The 26,011-nt window shown below is 35.9% G+C and overlaps 1 protein-coding gene across 1 annotated transcript; it reads right to left on the minus strand.

The window, feature by feature from the left end:
* Positions 1 to 1,550: 1,550 nt before the first annotated feature.
* LOC144442183 (serine/threonine-protein kinase 25-like) lies at positions 1,551 to 26,011 on the minus strand. The gene is made up of 9 exons (XM_078131453.1): positions 25,667 to 26,011; positions 17,982 to 18,212; positions 11,279 to 11,444; positions 9,182 to 9,339; positions 8,348 to 8,533; positions 7,686 to 7,831; positions 6,897 to 7,101; positions 6,164 to 6,291; positions 1,551 to 5,664 (listed from the first exon to the last, which is right to left on the minus strand). Exons 1-9 carry the CDS (start codon positions 25,682 to 25,684, stop codon positions 5,646 to 5,648), a joined length of 1,257 nt encoding a protein of 418 aa, XP_077987579.1. The 5' UTR covers positions 25,685 to 26,011; the 3' UTR covers positions 1,551 to 5,645.

The following is a 26,011-nucleotide window of genomic DNA, read 5'->3' on the forward strand; positions in this document are numbered from 1 at the left end:
TGACTGTTGTGTTGTGTTGTGTTGTGTGTATTCCACGATACAAAATAATGACTTTATTATAGGTATTTCCGATATTCAAAAAATACCGGTACCGTTACCAGTGACTGTTGTGTTTATTCCACAACAGTCACTGGTAATGGCACCTGTATTTTGAATATCGGAAATACCTATAATAACGTCATCATTTTTGTATTATGATCATCCTAGACTAGAATATCACCATCCTGGAATGGAATATTAGCTCACACATGACTATGTGTGTGTGACTTCTTTGCATGCTATTTCGTCAAGTGACGTGTGTCATCGTTGGTTTTCGGTTTTAGAACACCCGTGAAAGCCCGGAGAAACTTGTGGTATTATTTTTTGAAGTCAGACGCGTGGTACGCATTGTGCCATTATTATTTTGAAGAATGCTGAGTAAAACCCTTGTAAAAACCACGAGTGTATTTTACATCGTATGTGTTACTGTGTGTGCAAACACTGTATGGACATACACCATTACTCAACTACAGTGCGACCTCACACCAAGAGCCAGACTTATCTTTCGTTTATATTGATGACAATTTTACCAAATACGGCTCTTTTCGAAGAAGCTGGCCCAACTATCAAGATCAGTGAGCCTGATCACAAAGTTTCATGTTGAGATAGACACTAGAAAGATAACACATAAACATCACTTATACAGTGCCAACTCTTTAGTTAGTTAATGATATAAACAGTAACAGCATGCCCACCTTCACAATTACAGTAGACATGAGGTATAATTTCTTGGAAGTTCAAACAAAATCAATGGTCAGAAACCATCTGAGCTGTTTCTTTCATACAGTTACTGTTGATATCATTAGCTAAATAAAGGGTCCACTGTGTATGTGATGTTTGTGTGTTATCTTTTATGTGTGTATCTGTAAACTTGGTGTGAACTATCAATTCAAGACGTGTGTATACACACACACACACACACACACACACATGCACACACACACACACATACACATACACACACACACACACACGATGAGTATCCTGGGTTTTCCACGACACATGACACAACACAAACCAACACAAAACAAGTGTAACACAACACAACCACACACAACACAACACAACACAATACACTATAACAGCACCTAACACAGCACAACACAACACAACACAACACAACACAACACAACACAACACAACACAACACAGTATAACACAACACAACACAACACAACACAACACATAACAGCATAACACAGCACAACCACACATCCCAACACACACTCATACACTCACACAACACAACGCAATGCAACACAGCACAGAACAACATAGCATAAATGAATACACACAACATCAATACAATTCATTCCATGGGACTGATTTATTACACAAGTTTGAATGATAAAATAATTACATAAGTACACATTTCTTAAACGTCTTACACAGAGAACTTCTAAACCTCCAGAAAATATTACATCTTTGACAAAAAAATGTCTGTCTGTGTTATATATACCCCAAACAAAAAACAAAAGCAAATAATATTAATAATAATAATAATAATAATATTAATGATAATTTGAACACCCTGATGTTGTTCCTCTTGATATCACTAATTAAGCAGCCCTATACATTAAACAAAATTGTAATAAACTTTATGAGTTTTGGCATAATCGCAAGATAATATTACTGAACAAAATACACAAACATTGGGCTCCAAAATATAACATATAAGTCTAGCAGTATGCACTATGACCAACCAATCTGCCTCTTGGTTACCATACACCTAAAGAAAATATGCGAGTATAACATTAATGATATTTTTTTATTTTTCTACTTTTTTGATAACTTTCTATCAAATTTTATGCATATGTACATATTTTTTTTCCATCAAAACTACAGGTTTTTTTTTAATTAGTATGTCACTACGCTTGTCTTTTCTTGTAAATACAATAAATTGTCAAACTGGACAAAAGTTGACATTTTTTAGTTTGCTTTTTTCAGGATTTGTTTAATTTGTGAAAGTAAATTTATGCTTAATTATGACCGTGCACACAAATATTAAAGCTATAATGTCTTCAAGAAAACTTTACAAATAAATGAACTTCAAGTGAGTGTTTTTCTCCAATTAAGATCTAGATCTAGCATGATTTGTGGTCGGTTGTTATGGTAGTTTGTAAGGTATGCTGTGCCGGGACGACCACACATATCAGTCACACACCCACACACACACCCCTCCAGAGGGGCAGTGAGGGCAGAACGACACAACAGATCTTACAGTCTATGGTGCTATCTAGTCTCTTACTTTTGGAATGACTTGCTGGGTAAAGAAAAATTAAATATTTTGTTAATTAATGCCAAACTAAGGAGTCCTATGTTTGTGTACAATTACTAATGTACACTGTGATCACGACAAAGACTCCTTAGCTTATTAGGCAATGGTAACTCTTTCAACTGGTATTTTTAAACCCTTTCAGTGTGGTTATCTCAAAAACTCATCCAATCAAACAAGGGAACCATTTCTAGAAACAGCAAAGAAAGCCTACAAAGTTTCCTTTTTGGAGACATTATAGCTGTAACATTTCTCAATGACAGCAGAATCTAAATCAGGCGTTTATAAACTATTTGAAGCTGCACAAGCCTGCCACCTGTGATACGCTATGAAGTAAGAAGATTACACAGACTGTAAGAAATATAACTGTGTCTTCACTGTTGTATATGTAAGTATAGTAAATTGTCTGGTTTCCAGATGCATTGCATGAGACAATGTCATTTACGTATGTCAATTTTTTATAGTTTTTTTCCTGTTTATTATATTTGAAATCTGATTTTCATCAAGAAATGATGGAAAGACAGACACACTGACCTCTGTGATTGATTTGATAAAAGAAAGACTAGAAATGATGCAAGATTTTTATGAATCAATCCAGAGGATGGTGAGGTGACTAATATCTGCCTAAGTAGTTTGTACAGAGCCCTCTGCATTTACTAAATACATGATGATGATGATGTATGGGGTGGCACGTGATGCATCTTTGAACTGGAAACAGGTAACTTCGATGTCGATAGAGAGATTTTATCTTAAATGTTAAACAGGGATCCCTGATAATAGTGTATGAAGGACTCAAGGATTTCACTGACAAAAAAAAAAAACAGTGATCACATACACTGTAAAGTTCCTCACCATACAAAATGGATGGTACAGAATGAAATTGAAAACGCCTGCCCATTTCACCTGTCTCCATTGAAAGAAGATCTCAGGACAAAACATGGGAGGAAAAAGCAACCTGGCTTCTCTAAACCTTACTAGCCCTGCTAGCTCTCTGGAGTATTAAAACAACTGAGTACAAGAGTTGACCTTGGTATATGAAATATAAAATCTACAATATGGCCTTTTTTCTAATTGGCAAACAAACCTCAACCAGCATACACAGTGCCCTGAACTTTCAGTTTACTGATTTGAAGTGCGCCCTCAAACTACTGAACGGTACACTACAGATCTGAATGAATAGGAAGTGCGCCCTCAACCTAGAAAACTGTACAGAGCCGAATGACCATGAAATATGCATCTAAAATCTACAAAACTGTACAAGTCTGTATGAATGAATATGAAATGGGTCCTCGGCTAGAATACTTATCATGGATCTGTATCAATAAACTAATTTCCTCTTAGAATCGTCACAGATCGACAAAATGCATCACTTCACTTTTGTCTACACGAGATAATTCCACATTTTGCATATCAGCATGAAAATATACATTGCAAAAAGTATAAACTGGTGAATAAAAGGTCGGTGTAAAAAGTTAACTTTTTTTTAAAACTGTTGACAAATTTACAGCCACACTACATTGTCTCTAGTGGTATGCATCAACATTCAAACAGAGAGATAATTTATGGTTCAAAAAAGCAGAAAACGTATTTTACAAGTCACATTATTATACAACATTGTTATTTATTAGTAAAAGGAAATGAAATTTGAAAACGGGTTGTAAACAATGAAAAAGAAAATAAAGTCAGTTTGGATACGAGTAAAGATGTGACAGAAGTTGTAACTACATTTGTATCAGAAGGAGATTGCTCTCCGCGATGGTTTGAAAATAGTCTAGATGCTACTGTGGAATCAAATCATCTCTGACCCCATCTAGCTGAATGAGAAAATTTATGCACCAAAAATTGTTCATGCAAATGAGTAAACTCCAACTGTTAGATTCATGTAAACAATGTATAAGTAGCATCCTGAGCTGACAAATATACCATATTTGGATATTGTGTAACTACCCCAATAAACACTGACATATCATTGGGGAGAATTCTGTGATTGGTTAACGAAAACAAGATGTTAATGACTGTGACTGTAGCTGAATTTGGAATTTCATCTCAGAACCTCATTGAGCTAGACATAAGAGAGATCTTGAGATTTGACGCCGCAGATAGCACTAGACTAGTTTGAAAATGACAGCAATTAGCCAAATCTCTAGACCTTTCATTTTGGTGGCTGATTGCTACAATTTGACTACTATTCAATATTCTGGTAACTGAGCCGATGGTTTACTAAGATAGACCACAAACTAAAACAACATATTGATACAACAGTGATAAGCTATTGAATGGATGTTGGTTTAATTATAGTCTCAGTAGGGCAGCTCTCTGAAAGCTAGTTCCATAAACTTTCAGTGTAGTGTTTCAGGACTTCCAATGTCTACACTATTTTGACCACAGTGTGATTACAATCACGCAACCGAGGAACCACTATCACCCACTTGTGTAATCTGCCACATCGAAAAACAATAGTTTTAGTTTGTGTCTATCTCAAACCACTATTTTTCTATCTTAGTAAACCAAAGCCTCAATTGGCAGAGTAGTAACAGGGTTGGACATTAATAGATTCACTCTCCTGTAGTAGTGTGTCCTCTCAAGCTTATTTGCATACTAATTACAACAATAATTTTATACATGATCTAAGGAGTAAAACGTTTTGAAAATGTTTCCAATCTCAAAATGATGCTAAACTTTTTGACTATGAGAAATAAAATGACAGGACTTTGGAACAATAAAACATTGTGCACATCACTGCTTATGACACATGAATTCCCCCCCCCCCAAAAAAAAAAAAAAAAAAAAAAAAACTGTGTAAAAGCAGTCAATGGTCACTTTCTATTTTAACTACCAATATTATTTTGAGAATAGACAGCCTGTCATTATATTCATAAACAGTTCCATGCTTGATTCATTGGCAATTTGTGGCACTGGTAGGATAAGACTTGTAACCTTTGACCTATTAGAAATTCACAACATTGGTGGCAGCTGTGGGATAGAAACCCACAACAATGGTGGCAGCAGTGGAATAGAAACCCATGACATCAATTTGTGGGGACCGGTTAGAAATTTACAATATTGGTGGCAGCAGCAGTGGGACAGAAACCATTGACAATGGTGGCAGCAGTGGGATAGAAACCCATGACAGTCGCACAAAGCCTTAGAGGGCACACTACATTGGTGTGAAACTTACATAAATTGTCAAACCCTGCCTATACTAATCCTTTGACTATACATGTACATCCAGTGTAGATAGGGGTTGATGTTTGTCATTGTGACGTAAAGCAACAAAATCTTCTGTTCCATTGATATCTACATTCAGAGTTGTGGTAGTAGGTGATGACAGCTAGTGAGATATACTGCTACTGTGAACAGAACCATTCAAAAAGCAAAGCAAGTTATTTATATGACTTTTAAGTGTATATCTGTACTGTACTGTACTGTACTGTACTGTACTGTACTGTATTGTACTGTACTGTACTGTATTGTACTGTACTGTACTGTACTGTACTTTTATGCAAACAAGTCTTATGGACCATTTGAATCTGTGTATATCTGTACTATACTATATTATACTGTAATTTTATGCAAAATAGAATTTTTTTAAGTGTGTATATCTGTACTGTACTGTACTGTACTGTACTGTACTGTACTGTACTGTACTGCACTGCACTGCACTTTTAGGCAAACTAGTCTTATGGACCATTTGCGTCTGTGTATATCTGTACTATACTATATTATACTGTAATTTTATGCAAAAGTCTATACTGTACTGTATTGTACTGTAATGTATTGTATTGTATTGTACTGTACTTCACTGTAGTGTAGTGTAGTGCAGTGTAGTGTTATGTAAAATACACTCACTGTTTGAGTCTGTGTATGATTTGTTCCACCAATTTATCTGTGATTCCTGGACTTGATTCTTCTGCCAAATCAAATGCATTCCTCAGTTCATCAATACTTGCATTATGAGTACTGTGTTTCTCTTTTAGCTACAAAAAAAATACAGCAATCTTTCATTTTAATATTCACAGCTGTAAACGTCTGATTTCAAGGCAATAAAAAACATTTAAAATTTGATAGGTAACAGTCTAATCTGTTTAATTATAGAGGTTAGGTCGTGCAATGCCCCACATTGACTGGAACTCTGTTTCTAGTATTGATACATCTCCACATGACTTTCCTAGGAAGATCAGAGAGGCTATTAACACTACAGTCCCAAGATCAACAGAGGTGGGGTATCAGATTATCTAACATCTATATTCAGCTGATCATACTGCCACCTAGTGGTCAAATGTAACTATTGAATTTGTCATTCTGATGAGGAGCATCCACCAAGACAGATAATACCACCATCTAGTGGTCAGCTGTCACTTACAATATGACTTCATAGTCATGTTGTCATGGTTACACTACTACCATTCAGGTTATTAGCCGTACATTTTTAATGTGCAATTACCAGCTTGTTAATGCTAATCAGGACAACTTAAGCTTTGGATCTGAGGACTAAGCGGTATGACAGCTAACGACGCAATACAACAGCATAGTGTACAGACTATGATCTACCAAGCTGATGAACGTATCTGGTCATACTTACCTTTGTAAGTAAAGGCACAAATAATGATTGTAATGACTCAGATTTAGGTTGTCTTGTTACCACTGATGTAGGTTCTGCTACTTGATCTGCTTCTCCGTTAGGTTGGATTTTATTAGGTGAGAATGGCTGTATTTTCACTGTATCAAACTGCCATGCACCTACACCTTTATTACTACTATCACCACTATCAACTTCATTCCGGTCTCTGTAGTACAGCAAAAAAACAAACGATTATCACAGAGGCACTGACAGTAAAACTAAATCTGGGGTTCCACTTATTTTGGATTCAGAGGCCAAATTGGCAAAGGCAGGACCCCGCCAGCTGTGTAGCAGTACCATTGGAGTAACAATAATCAACCAATGCCCACATTTGTTTAAATTACTAAATTACTCCTCTTTCTCCCAAGGGGCATTTGTTTGTACAAAAGTACGTGTTTGGAGAAAGAGGATTAATATATATGGATAGTGGTGGCAGCAGTGGGATAGCGACTCATAGTGACAACCCTTAGATCATGAGTATTTTCCAGCTGAATGAAGAAAAATATTGGAAAATAACATAATTATACCAGTGCCAGTAATATCAAAGAAAAATTGAGGAAAGTAATGGCAAATTTTTGAATGTTTTGACTCATATTTCGAACACAGCAGAACCAGTGATGTACACATGTGTTGTTGTGATATAGAACGACCAGAGCATATACTTCATATATTTTTTGTTCAATTTGGCCCGTACATGGTATAATGATAAGTTATCACTTTGGTCACCCTATATTGATTTGAAATACCTACATGCTATCATCAGAGTCATCATCATCATCATCATCGTGTCCCTCTGCTTTCCATCTTTTATGTCTGTCTATCAACTCTGTTAAGAAGGACGTCTTCTTTGCTTGCTTGATAAACTTGTGTTTTAAAAGTTCTTTGGCGGTAGGTCTCTGCAAGGTTGAATACAAGAATACAATTATGAATAAATAAATGAATGATTGAATGAATGAATGAATGAATGAATGTATGTATGAATGAATGAACGAATGAAGGCATGAATGAGCAACTGAATGACTGAATGACATAAATGAATGATTGAATGAATGAATGAATGAAGGCATGAGTGAAGGCATGAATGAATGAACGAATGAAGGCATGAATGAGCAACTGAATGACTGAATGACATAAATGAATGAATGAATGAATGAATGAAGGCATGAGTGAAGGCATGAATGAGCAAATGAATGATTGAATGACTACATGAATGAATGAATGAATGAATGAATAAATGAATGAATGAATGAATGAATGAATGAATGAATGAATGAATGAATGAATGGGCACATTCACCTAAGGGTTTGTTACTACTCGTCTAGCAACTCGTAGTGACAAGACCCCCTTAGGTGACTCATATTTTCTTCAGCTGAACAATGAAAAATACAGGGGGATAATATCTGCATACTTACATGCTTTGGATCTTTATTTAGACAGGCTTCCACGAAGTCTTTAAATGCCCTGCTGTAATTACCATCCAGGGTTGGTGGGTTGTTTTTAGGTATGAGAAAAAGTACCCTCATTGGATGTAAATCAGAATGGGGAGGTTCACCTCTAGCTAACTCTATTGCTGTGATACCAAGTGACCATATATCTGCCTGTAAGAGTAACATACAAACATAGGGGTAAGTAACTCTATAGTGGAATACAGAAATTCACTAAAGTGTAAACCTGAACCACCCCAGTAGTTGCAAGTGGGACATTTCTTTCATCAAATAACTGATGATAAACCAACAATTGGTCAATTACTTTTAAAAAGATAATGTATAATATTAAGTAGTGGTAGTAGGTAGTGTAGTGGCAAGTTTAAATCTTGAGCAAAAGCTAGGTTTTGAATGTGTCACCAAGTTAAAACTGTACTGGTGACTGTAGTTGTAGTATCATTTTTTTATCAGACAACAATATATTCAATGAAAATTGTTCAAATACCAATAATTAGACATTATACATGCTAATCAGTGGTCGATATTATCTATCAACAGCACTGAAACAGGTTGAAATCGTGATCACCATTGAGGGCACTGATTTTTGGGCATGGACTCTTGGGATTTGATTGTGTATACAGCTACTAAAAAATATGTTGACCTACAGGTGATGAAATACTGTTCATGGTGTGTGATATTACTAGTAAGTTAGACTGTAAGATACGTCACGCTGTGTCATTCCACCCTCACCGGCCTCCTCTCAGGGAGGGGTTGACCAATGTGTGAGGCCCCATCACAGCGTACCTTACAGACTACACTCACCTTAGAATCATACGCAGACTGTTTGATGACTTCTGGGGCCATCCAAAACGGTGTACCCACAAATGTGTTTCTTTTGATTTGAGTGTCAGTGAGTTGACCTGCGACCCCAAAGTCAGCCAGTTTCACATCTCCACTCTCTGATAATAGCACATTGGCAGCTGGCAAGGAGAACAAAGAGATGGCATGACTACTAAATGGCCAATAAAAGTAGATACATGTACATGTAATGTCAGAAATGGATACAGTGGCAGCTGAGAAAGATAAAATGTGAAGACCATTTTAACTTTCAACACACAGTGAATGTATACATTTAGAATGACTTAATTTTCAAGTGAAAGTGACGCATACGTATGGAGAGGGAAATTACACAAAATGATACCATTTAAGATAGTAAAGGTACAAAAATGTATGCATGGCCATCACAAGAGATCAGATATAGAACACATAACATTGGTAACTTGGTGTTAGATATCATTTTTGTCCTTCCAATACACAGATTCTAGATAACAGTGCTAAAGTATTTCTGAAAAGTATGACTTCTCGGTCATCGGATAATTATCAAATACTCTACAGGTACAAGACAAGGACAAGTGGAGAAAAGATAATAACAGTTGGAAAAGTTAACATATTTAAAGGCAAGGGTTTCAATCCTAGGTTCTTGCATTAGCGTAATCTTATCAGTGGCACTATAGCGACTACGTGGAATCATATGTTCTGGTCCACTTTTGCAATATAGCTCTTCCCAACAAAATGTTTTTAATCTGAATGGAACCTGGGCCTGTAAGTCATTTTGAGATGTGAATATCCTAAGAACTCTACTTTGATTAAACACATGAGTAAACAGATGTCATTCAAGTAAACATGAGATCCTTGGTAATAAGCTCTATGTACAGCAACGTGGAAATGTCAAATACACAAAACATGCACAAGTCAAGGACAGAGAGGGTAAAATGATAGTATTAACAGCTGAGAAAGTTAATACGCAATGTATTTCAGTCATTAGACAGTAAAACTACTATGAACACATGGCTAAGAAGATACTATAGTATTTATACTTTACAGCTGGGAACAGTTTGTAATTATCATAGACTGTTGGTGTCCTAGAGAAATCACTTTACAACAGATGTGAGACAGATGGTTTATGTATGTTTCCTTGAATGTCTACTGCATCTGTTGGTTTCCATTCAGGTCATGGTTAGCATTAATCTGATTAAAATCTGATGTAGTGTACACGGTGCGATTTCGTTTTTTGGCTGTTACGTTTACTGTCACTTGTTCTCTTGTGGGTGCTCGTTACATACATCTGACACAATACCATAGGTTTTCCAAAACCCAATTTTGTATTTAAGAGTAGCCAACCAGAATCTGTCTTACAATATAACACTCAGCGTTTGAAATTCAAAGAAAGAGAACCACCACACAATAATGATAATATCGATATGATAATATTGAAAGGAGCGCTCTGAAGCACTGTCCCCTATGTTTCGGAGCATTGTGCGTTTTCATTGGTTGATTGAATTCACTCAGCACTCTTATGTGGTTCGGGAAAACCTATGGTATTGTATCAGATGTATGTAACGCGCTCACAAAAGAACATTTGACAGTTAACGTAACAGCCAAAAAGAAACCTTGCTGTGTACACTACATCGGCTTTTAATCAGATTGGGTTACCACAAGCTATTCACATATCACAAACTAGATAATACTTTGAATACTTTTTAGATTAGCTACAAAGTCTATGAAATCTGCTCTTCATTTATAATGATTTGTCATCATAATAACGCCAGAAATGTTACATTAAGATATTATTTCCCAATATTTGTTTTCATCCAGCCAAGGAAAATACGAATAACCTAAGGGGCCTTCTCACTATGAGTCTCACAACAAGTAGTGACAAAACCCTTAGGTCGTGCGTATTTTCCGGCTGAATGAAGAAAAATATTGGGGAATATTCATATGCATGAACAACTTTTGGTTCATGATTTCTTGTTGAGCTAGACGGGGTGAAGAGAGATCTTGAGATCTGAAGTCACGGATAGCCTCTAGACTACTTACATTTCACAAATGCAAATAAAGGTACATTTCATTATGACTTACCTTTTATATCTCTATGTAACTTTCTTTCAGAATGTAAATAATCTAATCCTTTCAGAATTTCACGTAATATTGTAGCAATATATCCTTCATCAAAGGGACCTGCTTTCATCAGATCTAGGGCCGATCCGCCACCCAAATATTCCATAATAATCCATAATTTTGTACCCTGGAATAAAAAAATTAAAAAAAATGTGAATATGTGGTGTTTTGGTCAGGTTTTTGAACTTCACATCAGTGTAAGGTAAAATGGTACACATGGCATAGATTTCCATACTTGTACCATGTAATTTTGATGGGTAACCCTGGTAACAGTGTAAGGTAAACGGGTACACATGGCATAGATTTCCATACTTGTACCATGTAATTTTGATGGGTAACCCTGGTAACAGTGTAAGGTAAACGGGTACACATGGCATAGATTTCCATACTTGTACCATGTAATTTTGATGGGTAACCCTGGTAACAGTGTAAGGTAAATGGGTACACATGGCATAGATTTCCATACTTGTACCATGTAATTTTGATGGGTAACCCTGGTAACAGTGTAAGGTAAACGGGTACACATGGCATAGATTTCCATACTTGTACCATGTAATTTTGATGGGTAACCCTGGTAACAGTGTAAGGTAAACGGGTACACATGGCATAGATTTCCATACATGTACCATAATTTTGGTGGGGGAATGTTAAACATCTGGGTAACTCCAGTAGACTTTTACCTACTTAGCGCCCTCAACAAAAACACTGATGAAAACATATCAACAATTTTGATTTTCATGATACTGTTATCTTCCCATTTCAAAAGTGAAAGGTTTGTCAAAAGCTTAAAACACTATGTTTACTTTATAACAGTTTTGATGACAGCGGTACATTTACATGGACAGAAAGACAAATAATTGTGTACAGAATGGACACTCCACCCTTTAATCAAACATCACATGGCTAGGAGATTGTAAGTTACCAAAAAAAAAAATGTCACACCACGTTAAATATATATTGAGACATACTTGAGTAAAAATTGGTGGAGGGTTGTCAGAAATTATGTAGTTGTAAGGGTTACTAAGTTGGAGCAAACAATGACAGTTAATGTTTTGCTATACCTAATATGGAGTCCGCTGAGTCCTCTAAGACCATATTTGCAGTCCCCAATGCATGGAGTGCAAAGAGAACAAATCTTTCACTCTATACATTACACTGAAACAATTCTGAAACTAATGTCATTTTTACAAAATATTGCAAAATATGTTCAAAACTGCACGGACAATGGACAAAAGCGTAAGAGTTATTCTATTCTAAAATGATCAGGAATTTTCATGTTCAGAATAATGATTTGTCATCATGTTATTGTTATCATTGTTAGAAAGGAAACCACCCATAAGTCAAAAGCTATCTTTATTATTTCAGTTAAACTATGACAGACTGCCTGCTGATATGTACAGTACATGTCGTAAGCAAATCAATATACGCACATTTGATTTTCATTTAAAAGAACCATCTTTTTATCCATAACAATTGGATAAAATCATTCTTTTAAATTTTGTTCACGACTTAACTTTAGAGCTTTGACAAATCAATCAATCAATCAATCAATCAATCAATCAATCAATCAATCAATCAATCAATCAATCAATCAATCAAACCATCAAAAAATATGTATAGCACCAAAATCCAATATGGCGTAATGTTCTATGGCATTGGACAGGAACAACAGTAAATCGTTGTAAAAAGTTAGAAAACTCTTGCAAACAGATATGTCTTGATGTCCTTCTAAAATTTATCGAAAATTGGTGAAGAACGATGTTCAAGTGGTATACTTTTTCATAAGACTGGCGCTGCTAACAAGAACACACACTCACCATATGACTTTGTACTACAACAGGATACATGAAGTAGACTTTTGTTATTTGAGCAAGGTGAACAAGCATGAGTACAGATGTGTTTTTTCTCACCCAAATTTTAATCAAGTTTGACTGCAGTAACCTAGTTTGTCATACCATATGAACACTGTAAACTTTCCTGCTATTTCAATATGCACATTTTCCAGCACTAGTGAACAGCATGCTGTCACAACAATTCCACTCATTTGAACTTCATTATTCTATTTATAAAAGTACTTTATTTTGTTTGCCAGCCTTTATTTAAAGTACGGCACAGTGCAGCTTGGGGACAACACTAACAAAACATACCAAGTCTTACATTGTTTGTATGTATAACTGTAAAAGAAATAGCTCCCTGCTGTGAAAAGGCTGCCAGGCAAGGTACATGAACTCGAAATAACCTTAACGGACAGTAGCATTGTGGGTAAATGTTATAACATGAACTTTGACCTTTAGTACTGACAATGAACATACACATTGGTCAGCTGTGGCTTATCTAAGGATACAGGATGAACTGTTGAATTCAAGATGGTAAAACAGTTCTCATTACAACCTATTTAGTTCATGGCTGTCTAAACAGTCAACTGTTTATCAAATTAAGAAGTCATTAAAGTCAACCCAAGGTGTTTAGTCGGCTTTAGGCTACTAACACAAGTTTTATTCGCCATAAGATTTTTCAAATGGATATATATACAAATGTAACCATTAACAGATAGGTAGGTACATGTAGGTATAAAATTACGACATTAAAGGAAAAGTCTAGACAGGTTTATTTCTGTCTTTTATTATTGTATTGATGACTGCATGGCAAAGAGATTGTGTACTAAATGATGTCATCACAATAGGTTTTCCTGTAAACCGTTGCGGGAAATCCTCCAAAATGGCCACACATATGTCAAAAACAGTCAGGGTTATTTAGAGAGATGTCAAAGTTGGCAAAGTTACCAAGGTTGTGTTTCATCACTCAAATCATGTAATTGATAGCAGTGATCTATACAAGTGTATTGAAGGTAGAAATAAGTCCGACTAGACTTTTCCTGTACATTGTCAGAGATAATTAGTACAAGGGTACTAAAGGTAGAAATAAGTCTGACTGGACTTTTCCTGTACATTGTCAGCGGTAATTAGTACAAGGTACTAAAGGTAAAAACAAGTCTGACTGGACTTTTCCTGTACGTTGTCAGCGGTAATTAGTACAAGGGTACTAAAGGTAGAAATAAGTCCGACTAGACTTTTCCTGTACATTGTCAGAGATAATTAGTACAAGGGTACTAAAGGTAGAAATAAGTCTGACTGGACTTTTCCTGTACATTGTCAGCAGTAATTAGTACAAGGTACTAAAGGTAAAAACAAGTCTGACTGGACTTTTCCTGTACGTTGTCAGCGGTAATTAGTACAAGGGTACTAAAGGTAGAAAGTCTGACTGGACTTTTCCTTTTAAGTTGATAGCAGTGATCTATACACGTGTATTGAAGGTAGAAACAAGTCTGACTGGACTTTTCCTTTAAGTTGATAGCAGTAATCAATACAAGTGTACTAAAGGTAGAAATAAGTCTGACTGGACTTTTCCTTTAAGTTGATAGCAGTAATCAATACAAGCATACTAAAGGCAGAAATAAGTCTGACTGAACTTTTCCTTTAAGTTGATAGCAGTAATCAATGTAAGTGTACTAAAGACAGAAATAATTGACTGGACTTTTCCCTTTAATATATCAGGTGTGGTCTGATGGAATGCAGATGTTAAGTAATGATTGATATATTTTACATCTGGGCATAGAAATATGTACTTGTATTGAAATATCAAAGAAAGTATAAACAATATCCATACATGTACATGTTACAGCATGCATTGATGGCTACATACTTCAAATTCCTTGAAATGGTGCATAACAGCTGAGAGGGAAAATGTACCACTACAGTGCTTTATGAATGTATAGTTGATTGGAGAGTACCAACTTTATAAATAATTTGTTTTGAAATAATTTGATTCATTTACTTTATGGTCACTTTATTTCATAATAATTCATATTTCTAGACGGACGGATTCATCATTCTTGGTGCCTTCTGTTATATTATTCACTGAATATCAAACTGTAAAAAGCAATGAAGAACTGAGATGATGATTTTAATTTATCTATATTGTATATGTCCCAAAGAAGCTATAAAGTCTTGTCTATACCCAGTGTACACATTAGGACTACTTGAATCTGTTCTGTTTCAGTTAAAGGCCAGCGTTTCAATTCCAGGTTCTCACATTAGCTGTAATATCAGTGGAGCCATAAGGATACCATAAAACCATTCTTTTGTTCCAGACCAACTTTTTGCACAGCTCTGCCAGACAACTGTTTTGCACACTCAAATATTAATCGTTATCCAAACTCCACTATTCAAGGGCTATGTCTCAATCCTGGGTTATAACATTAGTGTTATCTTACCAAGGATTACATCTGATCATTTGTAAGTTCTGGGCCAATTTCTACAATAGCTCTGCCAAATAACCGGTTTTTACATCTAGATTTTAATCCTAATCTGAAGTGGGCCTTTAAAAAATCCTCGTTCTTGGTGATATTTGTTTGTATACAAATAATTAATAGTTGAGCAGGAGAAAATTTGTATATATATGAAATTACGATAAAATCGAAACAGGTAAATAAGACATATATGGTTGTAATCTCCTCCCCTTCAACTCAGTTTATACAGGGTGGGAGGGGGAAGAGGAGGTAGGGGGACATTTGGCATTATTAATGTCCTTTTTTTTTTGCTATCTTCAGTACATTTCTAGACGTCTTCAAGTTATCATTGTATTTATATACTGTTTTCATAGTATAAACCAAACTAAGTGACCTAACACGGTACTGACCTATTGTCAGTTTCATACGTCATAGATTTTTGACCTACTGTGGATCTAACATTTAAACAGTAGGAAATGCAATTAGTACACGTATGTGTATTCTTTGCACACCAGTGAACCATGACTTTTCCATGTATATGGATAATTTCTAAGGAACAGCCTTTATTAATTAATGAAAATTCTATAGATCTAGGAAATACGGGCGATGCAAATCAAATCAAATGACTTTTATGATTTTTTTTTCAAAATAACTTCACTCCCTAAAGAATGGAATTCGTCGTTCTGCCCATAAATTTATGTACAGGGTTCGTACACTTAAAGCAAAACAAAATTCCAGGACTTTCCAGGGGTTTTTCGTCAGTTTTCCAGGGGTATTCATATTGATTTTGGCCATTTTCCAGGGGTGTTGACACTAAAGTAATGACTAATTAAAAAAAAATTTGCAGTGCTACTCCATTTGAAAAAAAAAAATTGATGCAGGACTGACAGTAGAAAGAAAAAATTGCTGTCACTCTGGAAAAAAAATTGCTCCCGTACCTACTTCCTCCATACCCCCCCCCCCGAAATCAAATGGTTCTCCCCTAAGTAGCCGTTTCGTCAAGCTGGTACACTGATCGTGTAAGATTGAGTCGCAGCATTCGTCAGTCTAATTCAGACATATACAGAAAAATAAATAATTTTTTTCTTCAAAATTTTGAATGAAAACGTCATTTACGTTACGAAATTTCGAGCTATGAATAACTGAATACATTCATCGCTTGCGTCTCGATGTTTATGTACGGATGCCACGAGTTGCGGAACATCGCGATTTCTCAACTCAACTTGACCACTGACGAATGTTACTGTACCGAAAACATAAAACAGTAGTTTATTCTTTTAGAACATGTAACACAAATACCCATTTATCGACGACATAAAAGTCAAAACCGTACTTCCACAACCCGGAAATTCAACTGCACTTCCCTAGGCCGTAGTATTGCCATGCCTGAGTTTCTAGTAGTAATATGTCGGACTCGTGCGCCGAACTTGTAACAATTTCTAGTCGTGGTTGATGATGCTTTGATACTCGCTACAATGTTACGATAATCTTGTTAACAGACCTACTGTCAATGTTACCCCTGGCCGGGACTGTTTACAATATCATGTCCCTGAAATGGCGACTGGGAGATGGAGTAGCAATATGCAAGATCGAAACAAACACTGCGGTGCCCATTCAACTACGCATAGGCACGGTCTGTGGGGCAAAGTGTCTCGTGGAACGATCGTTTGACTGGGTCTAATCGGCGTGAATTTTGATTCACCACCGTGGCGAAAGACTTTGAAAATATTTTCGACATTTTACATTTACGAGATTCAGAATCATATGAATGGGTGGCTCGAGCACATACATGACGATCGTCAATATTAATTGATCGATTGGTCATGATCATTTTCCAGGGTTTTCCAGGGGTAGGGCACATTTTCCAGGGTTTTCCAGGGTTTTCCAGGGAGGGTTTGAAATTCCAGGGTTTTCCAGGGTTTTCCAGGACCGTACGAACCCTGTATGTATGAGTTCAGACAATCTCTAGTAAATTCCAAGATGGCTTGATGGCTTCTCAGTACCTGAATTTTCTGAAATATAATATTACTGCCTCGGTGCATCATAAAAATAACAAACATTTGATTTCTTGGTCGACACCATAACTCCCGCTCCAAGTGTTTCAAATGCATTTACTATAGGTGTGCTTGAGAATTAGTCGACCTTCTTGTTCTATTTTGACTCTCTAGCATGAAGTAAAATGCTATTGCAGGTACTGAGAATTGTGAAGTGTTCCAAACTGTACATCTCTCACACTGAAAGGCTGAGGTATCCCATATCACTCAAAGTTGTAGTCAGCACCCCAGATTTCAAGCATAGATGAATCTACTCCCAAAACAGCTGCTTGTAGTAATTTGTTTATATCTACCCATTTTTTAAATCATCGTCACTACTCACCTTCAAGTAAGACCCATGGTATCTTGTTACATAGGGTGAATCACACTGACTTAGTACAGTGATTTCTTGTTGAATGTCTTCAATTTCATCTTCCGCTTCTTCTAAATCAATAATTTTGATGGCATCAACTTCTTTGGTTCTGTTGTCTATACCTTTGAATACTTCTCCAAATGAACCCTTTCCTATCCTTTCCAGTTTGGTGAAAAGTTTTTCTGGGTCTGCTTTGTTCCCCTGTGATGGAAATAAATTATATATATAAGACAGACATAACTATTGGATACTATTCTGAAATCTGCTTGGATTACTATAAACACCCACCAATGATATTTCATGTTACAAAATGTGGAGGTGGACTGTTGGTAAATAAATAATCTTCAGTTTGACAGGATTTTTCCTTTAATTAAGTTGATAGCAGTAATCAATGCAAGTTTACTAAAAGCAGAAATAAGTCTGACATTTCCTTTAATTAAGTTGATAGCAGTAATCAATACAAGTGTACTAAAGGCAGAAATAAGTCTGACTGGACTTTTTCTGTTGATAGCAGTAATCAGTACAAGTGTACTAAAGGCAGAAATGTTTCTAATTCAACTTTTCTGTTGATAGCAGTAATCAATACAAGTGTACTAAAGGCGACATACAAAAGTAACACACTTGTATATACAAATGTATGATACTGTAGCTGGTTTATAACAAATCATTTCCTTTACTAAGCCTTGACCTTATTATAAGGACAGGATTGCTATATAAACACACAGACTACCCCCTTCCTTCCCACCTCATTAGTAATACAGTGACATTTTACAGTGGGGGTTTGAAAGGAAATGAAGCAAAACACACAGATGTTTGGAACACATGTACCGGTATGTGTCATCACTGGAGCTGAACTGATATGTACAGTGGTTTAAGAAATTGCCAAGAGTACACTAAAAAGCCACAACTTATACTTCTGTTCAAGAGCTTTGAAATCTAATACTGGTACTTCTACACTGTGTGTGATCATTAGGGGTTCTCTCAAATTATCACATAGATTCAGAAAAGCTAATCTAATGTTTTATTTCTTGAGCTTACTTGATATAAATTGAGATGGTCCCTTATAGGCATTAAGCTGCAGACCTTGGTCAAGAATTCAGCTAAAATACCTTACAAGAATCTAGCAGTAGTACAGCTGTAATGAATTCTTCAAAGACATGACAGAAATGCCATATTATTCTGAAAAGTGCACCTTTCAGCTATTTCATTTGCACTGATCAGCTGCTTGAATACTATTTTATTGCATAATTGTATACAGAAAAACATTAAAGGGGTACATTTGTATTTAGTTTTAGAGATGGCCAAAGCATGCCTCCCCTTGAGACTCGAGAGTATGCCGATAGGGGCCTGGCAGATCAGGTGTGGCACATGGTGAAAATAACTTTACAGTGACTGTATCAATCTCATCATGATGATGTAGGAATAACGGCTGGATATCTTTTATTTACAAGTACATTTATTTTATTTTTATTTTTGTCGTTTCTAAGAGTTGATCACTTCTTCCTAAAGAGTGGCTATATGATTTCAATAAATGTGGCAGAACTACAATACAATGGTAGACAGTTGGGGAAACTGATAACATAACATTTAGCTTTCACTTACATCAACAGAAAAGCAAAGATGTGCATGACTGAACAGGAATTATGGCAAACCTATTCAGGTTACTCTACTTTGCAGCAATGCCAGTGGTTCTATGGTGTTCAAAACTTGAGTCAAAATATTGAATAATGTCTTTATTTTCAATATCTCATGATTAAATTTGTACAGGTAGAAAAACACTCGCGAATATCATTCTTTACATTGTTTTTGTACGCCCTCTCTAAGCTTATTGATATGCTACTAGTAGTACGCACCAACATTTTTTACCCACTAAATGTTTATTTCCCCCAATCCCTTACTCTGTTGTGATTCACAAAAATAAAATCATTTTCACCCAAACAAAATATTTTCTTTTTTATGAGAAGGCATACTACTGTTGGTTCCATTTATATATAGGGAAGATAGCTATATATATGCTGTTTGTCCTAAGCCCTATGTACATGTTAAAAAGCTGTTTTCACAGCTGTCATATCTCAAATAATTCACTCAATACTGTCATGTTATATTCATCAGTACCAACTGTGTTATAGTTAACAGCTGCAACTGGAAGTTTTTTAAAAACTTTCATAAAAATATAAAATATAATAACATAATATCATACACCCTGCACAGTATTGAATCACCTGGTGAGTAAAAGTAAGTACACATTTGATTTTTGGGTCCGCACCCTAAAATCAACATCCCCAATGAATCATGATTTCATCTTATCACTATATAATACTACTTATAGATAAAATACCAACTGACCAACTCAGGACTGTAAAATAAAGAACAAATTCTTTTTGTACTTTCCCCAAAAACATATTTGTTGTCCCAATCATATCACATTGTACAAAATTTCATTTTAATATTGAAATGTACTAGTTACATGTAAATGTAATGAAATGTATATTTGTATTTCATTTAATGTGATATGCTAAAAATGCAAATTTCAGATTATATGTAGATTGCCATACTTAAGACTGACTCCAATAAATCTTCCACTACAATGATCAAAACATTCTTGAAAAAGACAATGTGGTACAAAACTAGTCAAACATTCAAGCCATTTTTGCATTCATCACTACAAATACAATGTCCATGCACTGCAGACACCAACATTTGGCAGCAGAAAACTCAGAGATTTACATTCCATGGACTAATCACTTGTTACCCTTAGTGCTTTCCATACCACTACATGTATTGTCAATACGCACTGAAGGCAAAAGATCATCACATCTGACTCTCTTAGCCTAACCTTTGACCCAGTGTGATCCATTTCTCCTACCACCTGTTGTCACAAAGGTCACAGACTGTACTGCAGACTTCTTAGTAGCTGTGTGTCATATCAACTCTCGTCTGTACACACCACTCAACCCTGAGGTCATGTCTAGAATTCCATACATACATTGTATAAGTCACATTCTTTTATTTGCATCACTTCACTTTTTTTTTGTCATTCCTTTCTCTCAACACTTTGACCAGTCTTTTGTAACATAATTTTGATGTTTGAAGTCAAGCACTGCAAGCTAAGGTTCTCAAATGACTGCCACAGCTGTGCAATAAAGTGACAATGTTCTTGTCAAAGGCAGTATTAAATAGAATTTGCTAATAAATGTTTGGGAATCCTGCAAAGGGGTGGGGGTGGGGGGTCTGGTTGTGGTAAAACTTGCATGATTGAGTTCAACATCTTATACATGTACAGTAAAATTATTTGGGGGGAATCTACAGTACATGTAGGTACATCATAAATGTAGTACTGTACATTTCACCAACTCACTACCTTACAAAACAATGTTACTATGACTTTATCAGGATTCAGTGCTTGTCATTTATCTTGCTTCCCTCCCACTTTCCACTCTATCATTCTTCAACACACACTACTATACCTGTACTGTACCTATCCCCAAGGATCCCCCCTATACCAATCCCCAAGGTTCCCCCCCCTCCCCATAACCAAGGGCCCTTCCTTCCCCCTCCTCCTATACCTATCCTCAAGATGAAACATCTCTCCTGAATAAAAGCCAACATTTGCCAAATATGACAATGGATAATTGTCCATTTGTATATTTTTATAAATGGGACGTTTTAGGACAAGTGCTCTACTACTGAACAATCAATTACATTTTTCAACTATCATAACTTGGAATCCATGCTGGGCTGTTCTATGCCATAAACAAGTCTTGGAATGGGTACTTGTTATGCCTACTACTCTGTGTAGTACATGTATGTGTTCCACGTACATTTGTATGCTGTGTACTATACTAGTACCACCACTTTGCTAAATAGAAGTACATATGTGTTTATTCCACATCCATTTGTATTACTAGTGTACATGTAGTACCACTTCTGTATGTACACACAGGGTGTTTTTTTGTTTGTTTTTATTTCATTGAAGCTAGTTAATTCTGCTTGGACTGAGGGTCAGGGTAGGCTGGAGTAACACAATGCAGTATAGTTGACAAAGAACAACTGACTGGCAGTTAAATATCAAGCAATCATACCACCTTTAAAGACTGGCATCTGTGAGTAGGGGTCAAAACAAGAACATACACATGTAGGGACTGGAATAGCTCGTAAAAGCTGTCTTTGTAATTATCAATTGTGGACAGAACAATTGCAGTTCTCTCACACATATTTAGTTAAATGGGCATCAAAACTCAAAAACTGAATTTAGTTTAATAAATATTATGACATATTGTTGGTGAAGTTTATAAATATACATTGTATGTTTTACATTTGTTTAGACTACAATAAATCTAAATTCTAAACAAAACAGTGAAAAATAACAAGTTAAGAAAATCTGTAGGGCATTGTGATTCTAGTCTGAAAACCTGACCTACAGATGGAGAAGATTGGCTTGTAATGTAATAGCTCAAATGATGGAAATTAAACTTAAAATAATTATTACAGGATGCATACATATCCTTCATAACTGAAATATGATAATGAAACAATGACAGTACTTTTTATTACATCAAATCATTTGTATAAAAAAATTCTATAAATATAATGTGATCTCATGTCCTGCCATAATATTCTGGACAATCAATGTACACATACATTTTGTATAAACCTATGCTATTTCTGTACCTTTTCTCATACAAAACTGACTACAATTCACTTGCTGAAGTAGACACTCCAAGCATTAGTTTACTGGGTGTGGTTCACTTTGTGTTGACCTTTGACCTTTTAAATCACCTACCTGACAACTTGCCCAGGTATATCTAATGTATGTAGTGTTTATATTCTACCATACTATGAACGAGAGATGTATTGGGTTGTCACCAAAAACATATATCCACCTTACTACGCATATTTGCTTTAGACAGAAGTAACATTTACGTCATAACTAATAATATAAAATAATTTCTATGGCTGGCAGCTTATATACCAGCTTTTTATGTTGTCTACATATGTTGGGTTTTTTGTTCATTTTTGAAGAAAATTTTAGATAAATCTTATGTTTCAAAGAGTATATTTTTGTTCATTTTCCTATTACTACCATTAGTACTATTGTACAACATCCATGTGTACACAACTCAGTGTCTCCTCCTATTTGATGTTCCCCTTGTCTAGAAACTATACATTTTGTACATATTGTTGGGCTTATTTTTCCACGATCTCTCTCTCCGCTGTAGGGTGAAATGGCTTTCTCTAGCACAACATTCCATGATTCATTCTTGCTGTCATTCTGTTCTCGGGTGGACCACTCCGTCTTTAACTATGTGGTAACCCTCCAAACTTTGATGTTCCCATATAGTATAACATGTGGCAGCCCACCAAAATCTGATGTTGCTCTCTTAGTAGTCACTATGTGGCAACCCACAAGAATTTGATGTTGCCCTAGCCCTTATAATATTACATATACGTGGCAAGTTGCGACCCATCAAAATTAGATTTTCTCATATGATCCCTTCTTATGTGGCAACCCACCATAATTTAATGTGCCCCTTTCCCTTACTATGTGGTGACTCATCCATCCACACAAACAACAAAATATTGTTATTGATTTTAAAAGTACACACGTACAAACTGTCTCCCTGGTCCCTGTAAATCTTCAATGACAACTTGCCAATGATTATATCATACATGGATATTGTATTCAAATGATATACAAAACTTGTTATAATACCCATTGTGTTTAGCATCACAAGTTGTATAGAACAACATGTACAATCCTGTGTTTTCACATTCTACATGTACATGTGATGATCACACGACAATCTAGACGACATAATTGGTCTTATTACAATTCAAATATACAATCCATGTACACGTGTGAGCCCATGTCTTATTATGTGGATGGGCACCACCTTACACAACGTGGAGCTGGGAAGGGTGTTGAAAAGAGTGACAAACTGCAATATATAATACATGTATCTATACTTTACTGGGGTGCCCTACCCAAATCTAGTCTTGTTAATATATAGTATCATTAGTACGATTTATACCTTCACTCACACAGTTGGCATCCAGACTAACCCAAATCATGATGCAAGGAAGAAATGGAAGCAATATGTAACTTTATTAGACCCCCTCCCCCACCCCTCCTCAGTTAATGGGATTCCAAAAGCCTTACCAAAATACAGAGTAATGGTTACCTTTGATAGAAATGGTTTGACACAACTTATTCATATAGTTCACTAAATCACAATTTTTACATAAAATCTACATCTGCACCATTCCTGTACATACATGTACATTTAACCCATACTTTCAGATTTATCGTATCGGCAAATACGCACTGGACTGGACTATTGTAAACTATTGGAACTTTGAACAGGTCTTTGACCTCTATCAAAAGTAAAAGATGAAGAAGATGATGAAGATGATGATGATGATCATGTATCTCCAACTCAACAAATTCATGGTTCTAAAGTTAAGAATCATCATAATGAGGAATACTGGGTGACCTGTACATGCATTTCAAAATAATTAGACATGGTGATATTTTACAGGCCATGAAAACAACAATGCCAGGGAAATCATTTCATGCAGCTGCACTTCTTAAAACATTGTCAGTAGTATTCTGTTAATTTCCGGCAACAAGCTATAGAAATTGCATTGGATGAATTGAACATCTCTCTCCATGCAGTATGTGTGTACATATATCTAACAAATCTGTATAAGGCATTGGGGGTTGAGTATTTTTAAGTGAACCACTGCACAATTCTCCTTTTTCAGTTTCCAGTTGTCAGTGTTGCCAAATAACTAACCACATTCCATACTGTGGAACAGATGTTGTGCCTAGGCGAGGCTAGACCATGGATGTATACTATTAGTGAGACTAATACCATGACTAGACTAGACACAGGCCTGACACATGTGCTACTGATGACCTTGCTGCTTGAAAATAGGTGTGAATAACACAGAAATACATACATTACCAAGAAAACTTAGTCAGGAATTTTAATACTAGTAGTATTTGGTTTTCAAAACAAAAACAATACAATTAGATGCAATTGTTATGATAATGTTATGCATTTGTTGACAGGTTTTATTTTCAGAGTTACAAGTATTGTATTCAAAAACAAATTATAACTCAATTGACACCTGGATTTAAAGAACTATGTAGGGTTTTATACTTCCTCATTCTCATTATAGATCTTACAGACCTACTACAAACAGTTTGACACCGCCCAGTTATGTGAACAGGTGACTCATTCGGCATGAATACCCTTTTCTGAATGTAAATTACTAGTTTGTATTATAAACTTGGCCCGCTCTCTGGGTGGTGTCACCTGTCCTAGATCAAATACGGAAGTCATGTTGAGTTGCGTCGTCGGTCAGAATTGACAAGCGAAAGAAATTATCATGTATGTTTAGTTTCGTCTATAATTTTTTACAATTTAGTGATGTTAGGTATGTGAAATATTTGTAAGACGTTTGTTTATGTATTTATTAATTAAATTAAAATGGTTCGTGAGCTTGGAAACTATCCGGCCTGCAGCTGGGATAACTTCATCAGGACCAGAGGGAATACCCTCAAAGTCAACATTGCCACCTGTACGGTGTTGCCATGATAGAGAAGTAAACGCCGGGGAGATCTGAACATTTCGTAAAATGAAACTTACCGGTTCTATATGCGCCATGCCAGAAGTCTAACAACGGATACTCTCACGACAATTATAACAGCTGACAAACCGATCTAAAATACAATCCGAGTTTGTAGGCGTCTGGAAACGTTCGCTGATATTTACTTGCAGCAAGTTGGATGGACTCGACTGTTTACAAATTTCCGGATAAAATTCACACAAATATTCCACAGTTTAACAATAATTTTCAAATACACCAACGATACACGTGCACCAGATCATTAATCAAAAAGGGGGTTCGGCTTCGCTGTCTCCCTACCGGATTTTAATCGTTCGATCTTATCCGCAGTTACTTCCAGTTCGTACAGATGGCCGCCATGTTGG

This window comes from Glandiceps talaboti, chromosome 11 (genome assembly GCF_964340395.1).
Source record: "Glandiceps talaboti chromosome 11, keGlaTala1.1, whole genome shotgun sequence".
NCBI classification, from domain to species: domain Eukaryota; kingdom Metazoa; phylum Hemichordata; class Enteropneusta; family Spengelidae; genus Glandiceps; species Glandiceps talaboti.

Bases quoted from the DNA above. Each gene is read 5' to 3' on its own strand.
- LOC144442183 (XM_078131453.1), bottom strand. The intron at 9,340-11,278 runs GTAAGTCATAAT...TCTCCTTGCCAG, and splicing joins GTTACATAGAGATATAAAAG to CTGCCAATGTGCTATTATCA. The intron at 7,832-8,347 runs GTAAGTATGCAG...TCAACCTTGCAG, and splicing joins TAAATAAAGATCCAAAGCAT to AGACCTACCGCCAAAGAACT.